The 14215-nt window shown below is 42.0% G+C and overlaps 1 protein-coding gene across 4 annotated transcripts in view; it reads left to right on the top strand.

Annotated features, from left to right (window-relative positions):
• ABR (ABR activator of RhoGEF and GTPase) overlaps positions 1–14215 on the top strand; it is a 637383-nt gene that overhangs the window by 349955 nt on the left and 273213 nt on the right. For all 4 annotated transcript variants that reach the window (XM_073616867.1, XM_073616868.1, XM_073616869.1 and 1 more), the window contains one exon: positions 8623–8727. In XM_073616867.1, the coding sequence (XP_073472968.1) occupies positions 8623–8727 (105 nt within the window). The remainder of the gene's footprint in view (positions 1–8622; positions 8728–14215) is intronic.

Below are 14215 nucleotides of genomic sequence, written 5' to 3' on the forward strand. Positions count from 1 at the left end.
GGTTGACTTACCTCCAACATAGGAACTTTTATTGTGCCTTGTATTGAAGGGTCATGCCGCACTGAAATCTTACTCCATTTGAAATGCTATGCTCCCAAAAAGAAGACCCCTCCACACTCTATAATCTCCTTCTGTCCATTGTTTCTCCTGGCTCCCCTTATTACATGACAGAATTGGTGAAAGAATTTGCAGTTTCTCAAGACAATATTTCTAATTTTTTTTTAGTTTCTGGTAAACTATCTATGTCTAGCTGCATGTAGGAAAGGAACTTCAAAATCCTTATAATTTGGTATCCCTTCCCTTAAGGTTGCACTTAATCTTCCCCAACGTCCCCAATACATGTTGATGTACTACCCACTCAGGAACAATTCTACACATTTGGTAGACTTGTCCTCAACCCACCCCATCCTACTCTTTCATCTTTTGATACATATGGCCCCACTTACCAAGCCTCTACAGTCCTATGTTCTCCACAACTTGCCCTTCTTTTGATTCTCCCTAGATCTATAGCCTTCACAAAGAAAAACCACCACAAGTTTCTTTGGTTAGCCACTAGGGTAGTGATACCCAGGCATTGGAAATCTACCACCCCTCCATTCCCGAGGACATTGGTGGATGGGATGGAATATTTGAAGCACATTGAAGGACTTGTGGCTACCCTGCATGATCTTTACAGTAATTTTTTTAATCTGGAACCCCTGATCACACTTCTGTACTACAAGACACTTCAAAATTTTATTGGCTCCATAATTAAGGTCTACATGCCCAACTTAACATAGTTTTGCTATGGAGACGGAAATGCCCTCTTGGTTATTGGATACCCATCATCCTCCCTAAATGCATCCAAAATGTTCCTGAAACCCCCCTCTCCTAACAGATGTATTTTTCCCTCTAACTTGTCCTCTCTATATTTTTCTTTCCTACTTTGTTTCTCCCATTGGAATTTGGATCCTAATTTTTCTGTTTCGCTGAAAACCACAAATAAGTCTGGTGGACTAAAAGTAATTGTTTCCCAATTAAATCATTGCTCAATTCTTTTTTTTTTTCTTTTTTTTTTTTACAGAAATTGCACTATGACTTGGCCTATGGGATTCTCTGTTCTGTGATTTGTATTTAATGTCTTGACTTAAAATTCTCATTTCTGTTTCCAATACTTTTAATTGAACGTTTCAAAGGAAAAATACAAAATACCAAGACTACTTATATAAAAGTACAGTGGATTGCAATAATAAAGTCATATCTTAAAATTTTCTTTTTTAGTAAGCAAAAAAAATCTCCTTAGACTATCAGTCAGAAACAGCAGTGCTACTGGATTGCCTACTAGTGTACTATACCTTTAAATGTCTATGTGTTAATGGAGGAATTTCAAAGGGCACTTCCAGACAACAAGTAAAATCGCTCAGTTTACCTAATGTCTCTTGAAACGTTATTAAGCAGGATTTTAACAGTGCTTACAAGTCATGGGATTTTCAGTATCATGATAGTCTTCTGTTGTCTACTTGATGGTATAGCCGGTGTGTGAGTTTATTTATTTATTTTGTTATGTTTGAATTTTTACAGAGGTATATGATTAAACATCCCATAGACTTTATTCTGTTTAAGAATTCCTGGCTCTCTGGATTAGGCATTTCCGGGAATCCAGAATACCGATTAACTGGAAGGCTCTGCACTGCAGGGTAGACTGGCACACTGAGGTATTGCCAAAATGAAAAACAAAACCTAGGGCTGGAAGACATACCTCTTTGTGCTTGGAGTACAAATTTAAAGCGGAGCTCCAGCATCCCAAGAATCTATTCACTAGGATGCTTATTTCCCATTTTTGTTGTGATCCAAGTCAAATGGAGAAAAGACATTGGTACCTTTTTACGCTTTTCTAAATCGTAATTTTTATAAATAACATGTTACATAGCACAGAGCACACACCATTACACAGAGCAGCCCCGAACCTCCTCTTCTGTTTTCCTTACCAATGCTCCTGGCTCCTCCTATTCAGCGAGTGCCCGCAGAGGAAGCCGCTTCCTTTGGGGGCACTCGTGCAGGCTCGATCCCGAGCTGCATTGTCTGTGTCTATAGACCCAAACGGTGTGGCTCTGCCCCACCCCGTACCTTTGTCACAAGATTTGCTTGACAGCAGAAGGAGCTAAGGGCTTTCGCTGCTATCAGTCTGCCCTGTGAGGAGGGAGAGGGCCGCTGCTCTCATGCTCAGCGCTGGATTGAGATTGTGCTCAGGTAAGTATATGGGAAACCTGGACAAATAAGTTTTTTGTTTTTTTTGTACCTTTATGCGGAGAATGCATTACTGTAAAAAACCTTAAAGTGGTTGTAACCCTAAAAAAAAATCCTGTTCCTTTTTTAAAGCATGATTAACAGCGCAGTGCTTGTGCTGTGTAATTTGTCCCTTTCCATCATCTAAAATTCCTGGCTGATCCTGCCTGGTGCTCCCTCCTCTTTGTAAACTGTCCACGTTTATCATGGCTGCTGATGAGCGCTGATACCATGGTCTGTTTACGTGCCTCCGTGTATAGTTTTTTTTAAAACAGAACATACAGTGGGGCACATAACATAATGGAACAGAGGGGAATCTATTAAAGGGGTTGTGAACTCTCATGCTTTTTCACCTTAATGCACCCTTTGCATTAAGGTGAGAAAACTTCTGTCACTGACTGACTCACCTGAGTCCTGTGATTCACACGCTGAAAATGTGCTCTTCCCCTCTGCCCGTTGTCTCGGCTCTTGATTGGATAGATTGACAGCAGCGCAGCCATTGTCTCCCGCTGCTGTCAATCAAATCCAATGATGTGGGGGGGCGGGGCCGAGTCTGGCATTCTGTGTCTATGGATGCGGGAGCATGCGCACAAGGTAACCCCTTGCAAGGTACCCCCCCCGGAAGAGCGCTTCTCCTAGGGGGTTATACGATGTGGGCAGGAGCTACCAGCGCCACCGGGGGACCCCAGAAGTCGAGGGTCGGGGCCACTCTGTGCAAAACGAACTGCACAGTGGAGGTAAGTATGACATGTTTGTTATTAAAAAGATTTTTTAAAAAATGAAGCCTTACAATCACTTTAAGTACACAAAGTAGCTTTACAACCACTTTAAACCTTTTAGGCCCCTTTCACACTGCTGCGACTTGAAAGTCACGCAATTTTATGGCCGTGCTTTCGATGCGATTTCAGAAAATGCCTGTGAAAACTTGAGGTCTATGGACCTCAACTCGCTTCATAGTCGGACCAAAGTAGTTCACGGACTACTTTTTAAATTGGTGCGACTTGAAGTCGCACAGATATAAATGGTTATCATTGGAAATCATGGGGTACAACTTGTCATGCGACTCTGATGTGTGACTTTTCCTGTGAACTGGACAAGTGTGAAAGAGGCCTTAGAACTACTACTATAGCTGTGTGTACTGCAATTCATTCCAGAGCAAAAAAGTTAGTTTAATGTCAGGCTGATAACTGACACACTGAGCTGCTGTTGGTTAAGTAAAAGAAAAAAAAATCTATTTTGTGCAGTCCTGACAGTACTTTTATTTTTGATCGATTTTGAGTGTCTGTTATCAGCAGTGAGCTAGATTTTAAAAATCGTGTAAACCCTTATATCTTGTGTGCACTGGGCGTGTAGCTCTGCACCATGAGTCTCCGGCATGTAGCTGTGGCTGAAGAGCACAGGTCCACTGTCCAGCCTTGCTGCATAGGTGTTCACACCTATGCAAGTTGCAGTATGCATATTCCAGGTTCATTTTGCGTTTTTTCAATACACATTTTTGATTCATTTAAATCTATGGAACCAAAAACCAGAAAAAAGTCCCTGGCCCTTTCCATAAAATGCAGATGTAAACATAACCCATAGGAAACCATGTTAAATGAACTGTAGCGAGTTTCTGCAAAATGGAAAATGCACTAAAAAAATGCATAGGTGTGAACCAGGGCATAAACTCTGTGGGAATCTGACGGCTTCTGTGGCTGGGCGGGGCACCTAGCGATACTTCTGTTTAGGGCAGTATGCAGCCAGTGATGAATGTGCATTCTGGGCACTCATCCGGCGATGGCTACTGCCTTAAGTGCACATAGTTTGACAGGATCTGGAAAGTAAAATGAGCTTTTACCATTCCCTAGACATAAACAAGCATTTTCAGGTTTCCTGGAGTTCAGCATGTCCCTTTCTGGTACTTGAACCTGAAAGTCATTAGATGTCATTTGTAACAGAATTGAATTTGACTGGTAAGTGTCACAATGTGTACATAAACTAGAACTGACATGGCCTGTGCCAGTGGCTTATGCAAAAAATGGGTGAAGAACTGCTTTGTTTTAGAGCAGGCATGTCAGCTTCATATCAAAGAACTCCAGTTTATGCTAAAAAAAAAAACAAAAACAAAAAAAAATTATTTCCAAAAAAAGCCACTATTCCTTTTATTCTGCTTTTTCTCCCTTTAATTGACCCTAAACCACCCAAAAGTGCCTATATGAACATGAACTCCCTTGTAACAAGAACACGATGGGAATGTCCTTTCCTAAATCCCAACATGCCCAGGTTGGTGCCTGAGTGCTTTGTTGGCAGACCTGGGCATTGCAATGTGAGAGGTGGGGGCCTGCAATCTAGGTTTGTTCCCTTAAATTTCACTAGAAAATGTATGCGTTTGGTGACTCTGAGATGGGAGAACTGAGAGTGGCTGGATATTATATATATATATTAGAGCGAGTGTATATTTTCTAGCATGTACAGATTTATTTCTAGTCGCAAACTGCTTAGGATCAAATCACTTGACCAAATCCCAAGGATTTAGTGCTATGGTATTCGCTCAAGTGGAAGATCAGTTTTCAGATGGAGCTACTGATTGGCCAGCTCGTCCTAAATATCAGTTCCATAAGCTGATTAGGCAGAAATCTCCAGCGCTAGTCACACAAGCAGGACATAGACACGCTGACATCAGTTAGAGACTTTTGCCGTTGTGGTGTGCAGTTTTATTTATCTCTGTAAGACCCCTTTCACACTGGGGCACTTTGCAGGCGCTACAGCGCTAAAAATAGCATCTGCAAAGCGCCCTGAAAGAGCCGCTCCTGTGGTGCGCTGGCAGGATGGTAAAAAAAGTCCTGCTAGCAGCATCTTTGGAGCGGTGAAGGAGCGGTGTGTATACCACTCCTCCACCGCTCCTGCCCATTGAAATCAATGGGGCAGCGCAGCATATCGCTTTGCGGTGGTTTTAACTCTTTCTCGGCCGCTAGCAGGGTGGGTAAAAGCGACCCGCTAGCGGCCGAATACCTCCGCAAATACGCCGGTAAAGCGCCGCTAAAAATAGCGGCACTTTACCGCCGCCCCCGCCCCAGTGTGAAAGGGGCCTGAATAGTAAAAAAAAAAAAAAAAATACTTTCATAGCAATAAAAGGCATAAAACATATTGGGGCAGCTCCAGTACACCAGTGTTCATTTTGATGTCAAATTTCGATTTAGTTTTAGTCAGTCTTTTGACTAAAATGCCATTTTGGTTTTAGTTTTATTTTAGTCATCTGAATTGTTTTAATTTTAGTCAACTAAAATCGAATGGATTTATTTAAGTTTTAATGCATCATTTAAGCATTTTTCTAGAATTGCCAAACTCATTACAGTATACACTCCTGGAGTAAAAAGCGAATAAATTGTTATTTATGGTATTAAGGTTTGAACATGCACTATAGACACAGATTTAACCGCTGTGATATATAACGTCTTTATAAATAATACCGAGTTTCATCGATAAACAAAAATATTACTTTTTTGACAAATAGAAGTGCAACTTTAAAATGTAAAAAAAATTGTAAACTCTATTGGCTGTAATGCCTTTGCACATATTACCTGAATATACTACCAATGTTAAATATTTTTTTCTTTCAGCATCTTAGTAGATGCCCCTACTTATTCTTATGTGGTAGTGCAGTGTTAATTTTGATTTCAAATTTCGATTTAGTTTTAGTTATCGTCTTTAGACCAATATGCCATTTTAGTTTTAGTCGTATTTTAGTCATATGAATTGTTTGTCGTATTTTAGGCAACTAAAATAGTATTAATTTCGTTGATGAAATTAACACTGCAGTACACTCATGAAGTAATTTTTTGTGTACGTAAAGTGCATTGTCATCATTAAAGTGTTTGTAACCTTTAAAAAATATTCACTGTCAGCCACTCTTTTATGCAGCCATAACACACTGTGTAAGTGTTTGTTAATGTGTAAATAGATCTCTTCAGGCCGGTCATGTGACCTCTGGCCGCTCTCCTACTCCATCTACGGGCTACAGTGGGAGGGACCGAGATCTCCCTCTGACGTCAGCCGGGGTCATGTGACCGCTGTGCTGAACACTCAGCCCCTCCCGCTATAGCCCTAAGATGGGGAGGAGAGTGGCTGGGAGTCACGTGACCAGCCTGAAGAGATCTGAAGTTTTTACAGGCTTCGTTTTCAACAAAGGCCACAGATATCCCAAACAGAAGGGGACAGAAAAGGATTGGGGCTAACCAAATGGGTGTAAACACTAATAAAGTGGTATCAAAATATAATAATTTATTGGTATATTATAAAACATGGAGATAAATTGGCAAGACTAAGGCTCGGTTCACACAGGGACGACTTGTCAGGCGACCTAGTCGCCTGACAAGTCGCCTCCCGTTCTGTGCTATGGAACCGTTCTAAGGGGAGCGACGCAAGTCGCTCTGACTTAGAAAAAGGTTCCTGTATGACTTCGGGGGCGACTTAGGGGCGACTTGCATAGACTTCTATACAGAAGTCGTTTTGCAAGTCACCCGGGCAGTCGTGTGCAGGTCGCCTAGGTGAGGTCGTGCCGCCTCTGGTGTGAACCGAGGGTCATAATAGACTAGCCCAGGCTCAAACTGGTGACGAGCCACAATGAGCTGGTCAAGAACAACCACAGATGAGGGGGGGACAAGACAACATGTAACAAATAAATTTAAACAAAAACATCCGGACTCCAGGTAAATTGGTGTCAGCCTGGTCCACTGCAGTAAATGAAGTATCTAGCAATTGCTTATTATAGGGCAGACTAATACCAACCCCCCTGGGGGCTCAAGCCAGCGGAGGGAAGTGGGACAGGAATGAAAGGAAAAGGATCAAAAAGTCCTATGGTGACTATATGTGGGAATAGTCCTGTGATATTGCCGCTTGAAAAGTATTAGGTACCCTGACAGCTGGGAGGTCAAAAAGAGGAATGTCCGTCTGCAAATAACAAATTCCCTTGCAAAGGTGTAGGTATAAACCCTTAGTGGGATGAAGCTATCAGGATGAGTCCCCTATAGACTCTAGTTTTCAATGGTAGTCATACACGGGTGCTGTACCAAAAAGATGCTGGTATGTTGCAGAAGCAATACGTTACCGCTCCCATTGACCAGTAGTTGGATCAGTCTGTGAGATATGTACTCCTGGAGCGGTGCACTCTTGCTCGTTTTTCTATCTCCTAGGAAATCAGTAGAACATCCAGGAAATATCACATGGAGAGGTGCAGTACTGCAAAGCCGATGATCTGCTGCTTACATACTTGTTCCCACAGGGATCGGGTAGAGTCCACAGAGGGACACGCCAGATTACCACCTTCCATTCGCCATTAACCCGCGATCGTAATCCTTCCCTCAGTGCGCAGGCTCATGAGCGCCACGGAAGATGATGCCATAGCGTGGTGTCCGGGCGGAAGTGACGTCAACGCGTTTCACAGTAAACAGTGTATAGCTTCATCTAGACCAAACACTTACACAGTGTGTTATGGCTGCATAAAAGAGAGCGGCTGGCAGTGATTTTTTTTTTAACAGTTTACTTTGCTACTCATTGCGGCAAGGGGGGGTGACAGCTCACACACACACAGGAGCTGACAGGGAGGCAGGGAGAGAGAGAAGTGCTGCGGATGAAGGAGGTACGTAAACTGACCACAGTAATCAGGGCTCAGCAACCATGATTATCATGATCAGTACACAGAGGGGGACACAGGAACAGGCCAGATCAACAAGGTTTTTTACAGCTTAGAGAGGAGCATATTAGCACAGACACTGTGCTGTTTAATCTGCTTTAAGGGAACAGAAGCTCTTCTTTTTTTCTTTTCTGCTAAAATTTGTTCTGTGTATGTAAATATAGACCAGTGCTTCTCTTGTCTCCGGAAAGTTAGTTGGTGGATAACGTTATTGGTCAGATGTGATCTGTTGCATTGGCCACGGTTATCTTCAGACTGTATTCTGTTGAATTTGAAATTAGCTATTGATGTTACAAGTCTGCATTGTAGACCCTGGGTAGAGGCAGGAAAAGAGGATTATACAATATATTGTTATCATTACTTTTCAGTTGAAAAACACTTGCTGGTATCACCATTTTTTTAAATTACACACACATGTGTGTGTGTGTGTATGTATATATATATATATATATATATATATATATGTGTGTGTGTGTGTATATATATATATATGTATGTATATATATGTATATACGGTGTATATATATAATATTTTTTTATCTCATTGCCTTTATTATTCTATGGTTTGTATTTAATAATTATTTTCGTATCATAGTAAACTTTTTGTTACTGTATTGTCTTTAGGAAGTTTACATCTCACAATATTACTTTCTAGCCGTAACAAGTTTGTTAACATTTGTTGACAGGGAGAAAGCGAGTCGGATAAAGGGCTGTTAATGAGAAAACTTGTCCTGTCTGGTGTTCTGGCAAGTGAGGAGATCTATATAAACCAACTGGAAGCTCTGCTTTTGGTGAGTATGTGACATTTGTTTTTGGCCTTTATGATTTTATATGAACTTCTAATGTGATTGTGTTGTGGACGGGGAGGGATTTCTATAGGTACATGAGCTTTGGTGTCCCTGTACTAGGATTACCACAGGACATTTTCTTGTTTTATTGTGCTTTGATCTTCTCATACTATTGTGATTAAAGCTGCATTCACACCTGAGCAGAGCGACTTTCAGGCTTCTTTTTTTTTTTTAAAGTTTTTAGAAGTGTATTGCCAGCGTTTTACAACTTCAAGCATTTTTGTTTAGCCAATAGAAAGCACAAGGTGGTAGAGATTAGTGGTGGAGAGCTGCTGTTTGAGCACAAAACATGCGACAAAACGCTCTGTTGCCCATTTTCAGGCGTTCCCATTGAATTATATAGGACCCAATCTGCCTCCAGTCTGCCAAAAGAAGCTCATGTACTTTTTTGAGCGACAGGCGCTTTGCTTCAGGCGATTGAACATCAAGATGTGAACGGGGCCATTTAAATGAATGAGATTTGGCTTTTTAAGCGTTTTAGAGCTTCAAGCAGAAAATCGCTCAGGTATGTTTAGTCCATATGCTTATATGAGATAACTAATGGGGAAGATGTGTAAATTACAAGCGAAAATCTGCCAGTATTGTATCAAATTATTTGCATCAAACCAAAAAGAAGAAACATATTTTACTGGTACCATGGAAACTACAACTTTTAATATCTCACAAACGTTATTCAATGATAAAATTACATAAATAAAAATACCAGGGGATAACAATCCCTAGTCTAAAGTCACATTTCTCATAGTAACCATATATAGTGCAAATAATATGTAGTCCCAGATAGCAAGAAATTAAACTGCAAGTTTGAAAATGACTTGCTAAACTATTGCTAGACTTGCCAGGCTTCACAAGTTTGGTGTACAATTGCAGCAAGTCTGCAATGCATGACTCCAATTCAACTTTCTTTGCAAACATTCTGCAAGTCTGCTGCAAGTTCTGGTTCAGTTATGTTGTGCAATAGTCATCCCACCACAGGGGGTCACTGTGACTTGCAAAGCTCTTGTTAGAAACTTGCCACAGATTGGAAAAGTGTCAACTAGAACTTGTGCTTCAAGTGCTCTGAAAGTGTACAACTTGCCAATGAAAATGTGCAGCAAGTTAACAAGACTTACAATTCAACACTGGCGCAAATTTGTTTCAAGTTATCCTTGCTATCTGGGGTGCAAATAATTCAACACATAATTTCATGGAATAACCACCCAAGAAAAAAGTCAACGCGTTTAACACAGATGCTTCTTTGGGGCCCTTTTCATATGTTTGTGAGAGAGTAATCTATCTTGAGAAAATACATATTAGTTTTACATCTAATAACTAATTGTCATTTAAACTTATTAACAACAATAGACAATCATAAAAACCTTCATGTCACCCTAAGAACACAGCCAGGGACGGCATCCAGCATCAGGTTAAACAATTAATGATAGCAACCAACTCCCTTCAAGGGCAATCAATTAAGGCACCAAGGTAATGAAGAGAAATCTAATAAAGTGGTAAAAAGGGAAAGATATAATGTCTTTTCTTGAATGATTATGCTATGAAATTGTTTGTTGAATTATTTGCACTATATATTGTTACTATGTGAGATGTGACTTTATACTAGGGAATGTTATCCCATGGTATTTTTGTTCTATGTAATTGTATCATTGTATAACGTTTGTATGATTTTAAAAGTTGTAGTTTCCCTGGTACCAGTGAAGTCATTTTCTTCTTTTTGGTTTGATGGGAACAATGTGTATTCAATGAATGTACAGTCTAATGCCACCTTTCTGGCAAAAGCCAACTGGTCAATTCAGCTCATTCAAAGGTTGAAAGATGGTCCCGCACTGAGCAGTTGCATGACACATGATGCCAACCAATCTGTGTGCAAGCTGAAAATGCCCTCTGTATCCCATCACTATCCACAGGGATGAGAAATCAATCCATCAGGCTAGGGAATGGGCTGGATCTATTGGGATAAAGAATGGGGTGGATCTGAGCAGACTTCATCCATCAGTGTATTCTTTTATTTTCAAAAATGCATACTCCTGTGAGGGGTCAGCAAGCGCCAGACAGAATGAATGTTACAAATGTCTCTGGCTTTGGGGGCTTATGTGGTGCAAGGCCCATGCTCATGGGTTTACTTGGTGGGGAAATGCAGTTGAATAACTTCTAAGAACACCTGAAGTGTTCTGCACTCAGAAAAGTGTCCATTAATAAGGACACTTGCATTCTTAACCAGCAGGCACTTACACTCCCTTCCTGCCCAGGCCATTTTTCAACTTTCAGAACTGTCGCACTTTGAATGACAATTGCGCGGTCATGCTACACTGTACCCAAACAAATTTTTTATCATTTTCTTCACACAAATAGAGATTTCTTTTGGTGGTATTTATCCTCTTGGCATCCGGAGGCTGTCATATGACGGCCTCGACTTTCGGGGCTTATATCTGAATGATGCCTGAGGCTACAGACATCATTCAGATACCGGCATTTTCAGCCGGCGATTCCGTACACCATAAGAATGATCATAGAGGCTGTTACGCCGCTTAATCGTTCTTAGGGGCGGCGAGAGGGGACGTCCCCCCCCCGCCGCCCTCCAGTGCTTCTACCGACTCACCTCAGCGATCGGTGAGTCGGATAGCGGATCCGCTGGTGCTGGATGTACATCATAGAGATTTCCGGCGGACCAGATGGTCGCCGGAGTCTCTATGATCGTTCAGAGGCCAGGCGCGATGTTATGACGTCACGCCCGGCCTGCATTCAAAAAAACGGCGCCGCTTCGGCCGGGAAGCAGTGATCGTTTTTTTTTTTGATTTTAGGCTTCCCAGCCTAGAGGTGAGATGTGGGGTCTTATTGACCCCATATCTCACTGTAAAGAGGACCTGTCATGTCATATTCCTATTACAAGGGATGTTTACATTCCTTGTAATAGGAATAAAAGTGATCAAAAAAAATTTTTTTTTAAAAAGTGTCAAAATAAAAAATTTTAAGTAAAATTAACAATAAAAAAAAAAAAAAAATTTTTTTAAGCGCCCCTGTCCCCGTGAGCTCACACGCAGAAGCGAACGCATACGTAAGTCCCGCCCACATATGAAAACGGTGTTCAAACCATACATGTGAGGTATCGCCGCGAACATTAGAGCGAGAGCAATAATTTTGGCCCTAGACCTCCTCTGTAACTCAAAACATGTAACCAGTAAAAAATTTTAAAGCGTCACCTATGGGGATTTATAAGTACCAAAGTTTGGCGCCGTTCCACGAGTGTGTGCAGTTTTGAAGCGTGACATGTTAGGGATCTATTTACTCAGCGTAACTTCATCTTTCACACAATGCAAAAAAATTTGGCTAACTTTACTGTTTTGTTTTTTTTTAAAGCTGCGCAAATACCGTGCAAGATAAAAAGTTGCAATGACCGCCATTGTATTCTCTAGGGTCTCTGCTAAAAAAATATATATAATGTTTGGGGGTTCTATGTAATTTTATAGCAAAGAAATGATGATTTTTGACATGTAGGAGCAAAGTGTCAGAAATGGCCTGGATGCGAAGTGGTTAATCACTACAGGGTTTTTTATTTTTTACACTGCTTTGTGACACTATTTTGCACTATTGTAATCAGGACACTGATGATCAGTGCCCTGATTACATTCCTATATGTCCCCTTGTGAGGAGATGCCGCTGATCGGCTCTCCTCTCCTCACACTCTGTCACTGTGAGGCGAGGAGAGCCGATTACCGGCACTTCCTTGTTTACATGTGACCGGCTGTGATTGGACACAGCCAATCACATGGTGAAAGAGCCACGGACGCGGCTCTTTACAGAGATCGGGGTCGCGCCGTGCCCTAGCAACATGGCGCGGCCACGATCGCCTCGCTGCACGCGAGAGCGGTTGTTCTGAGACACCATGATATGACGGTGTCCCAGAACAAGAGCCGCACCGCTCCGCCGTCATTTGACGGTGGGCGGGCGGCAAGCAGTTAAAGAGGAAGTAAACCCTGATGGGTTTTACTTCCTCCTTTGCTCGCTGCTGCAGCCTGCAAATGAAAAGCATAATGGGCTAGTATGCATCGCATACTAGCCCATTATGTGCCACTTACCTGCAAAAGAATCCAGCGATGTCCCCTACGTGGGCAGCGTCCATCTTCTGGCCCTCTTCCTTCCGGGCCGCGGACTCTGGCTTACAACCACTTTAAAGAGGAAGTAAAGGCTTTCTCTTTAATTGTACCTACAAGTAAGCCTATAGTAAGACTTCCTGTAGGTACTGTAAATATCTCTTAAACTTGCTCCATTTAGGAGATATTTACTATATATGCTGCCGCCGACGTCATTGGCACATGCGCACTGAAGGAACGGGCCGCTCAAGCAGTTTCTTCAGGACCCATGCTGTGACCGACAGCACCCACGCGCATGCGTGGGAGTGACGTCACCACGGCTCCGGCCAATCTCAATGCTGGAGCCCGCAAACCCGGAAGTAACCCTGGGAAATATGTCGGCTGTGGGAGCGGAGTGCGAGCGTGACCGAAAAAGGTGTTCACTGGTGTGTTCTGGCGGGTGGGTGGGGGCATCCCCCTGTCACATCGCAATAGCTCAGTGGGGGAGATGGCTGTACTAACATCGCATAGTTAGTACAGCGGATCCTCCCGAGTGCTTCAGTTTTTTTTTAACGTTCAGCCCGCTGAGTTGAACAAAAAAAACAAATAGTGTGTACTAGGCTTTAGTCCTGTGAGTCGCACCAAATGAATTGACAAATCCAGATAACAAGCAGATGTCACCCCGTGCATTTAAGAGAAAACGTGCCCATCTGTGGTTACCCTAAGCAGTTTGAGGCTTAAATAAAACCATTGGACCTGTGTTCAGTCAGGTAGAATAGATTTTGATAAGTTTAGTGTCAGCATGAGAGACACTAGCATTTTCAGTTATCATTAATGGCAACTGCTACTTTTCCTTCATGACAGATTTGCTTTTATTCTACCAAAGCCAGCAGATATTCCGGATGAGCTACTGCATCTTGTAGCGACCAGCACATTTCTGTTCAATAATCGTAGTGTTGAGAATTTCATAATTTTTTTTAAACAGAATGTACAGGGCTGGTATGCAACATTTCACATGAAGGTCGTAGTAGATGACATAGAAACACTAATATCTTTCATTGGATGATCTTAAGAAAGGAAACTGCTGTGCAAAATGCATTTCTATGTGACCTGACACACAAGCATTTAATCACAATTTCAAAGCCCTTTTATTGGGAATGATGATCACTTTTATTCCATTCATCCATGGGGACACTTGTAGCATGTGGTCAATGCAGAGACAAATCTTTATACTCACAGAATGGTTCTCTCCTGGGATTCTGTGGATTCTATGCGCTCCAGCATAAATCATGAAGTTTGGTTTGAGTGGAGGTTGCTGGGAAGGTTCCCCGGCGTGTCTGTGCGCCTCTTCTTATGTAGTCTGT

Source organism: Aquarana catesbeiana, linkage group LG02, assembly GCF_042186555.1.
Source record: "Aquarana catesbeiana isolate 2022-GZ linkage group LG02, ASM4218655v1, whole genome shotgun sequence".
Classification (NCBI taxonomy): domain Eukaryota; kingdom Metazoa; phylum Chordata; class Amphibia; order Anura; family Ranidae; genus Aquarana; species Aquarana catesbeiana.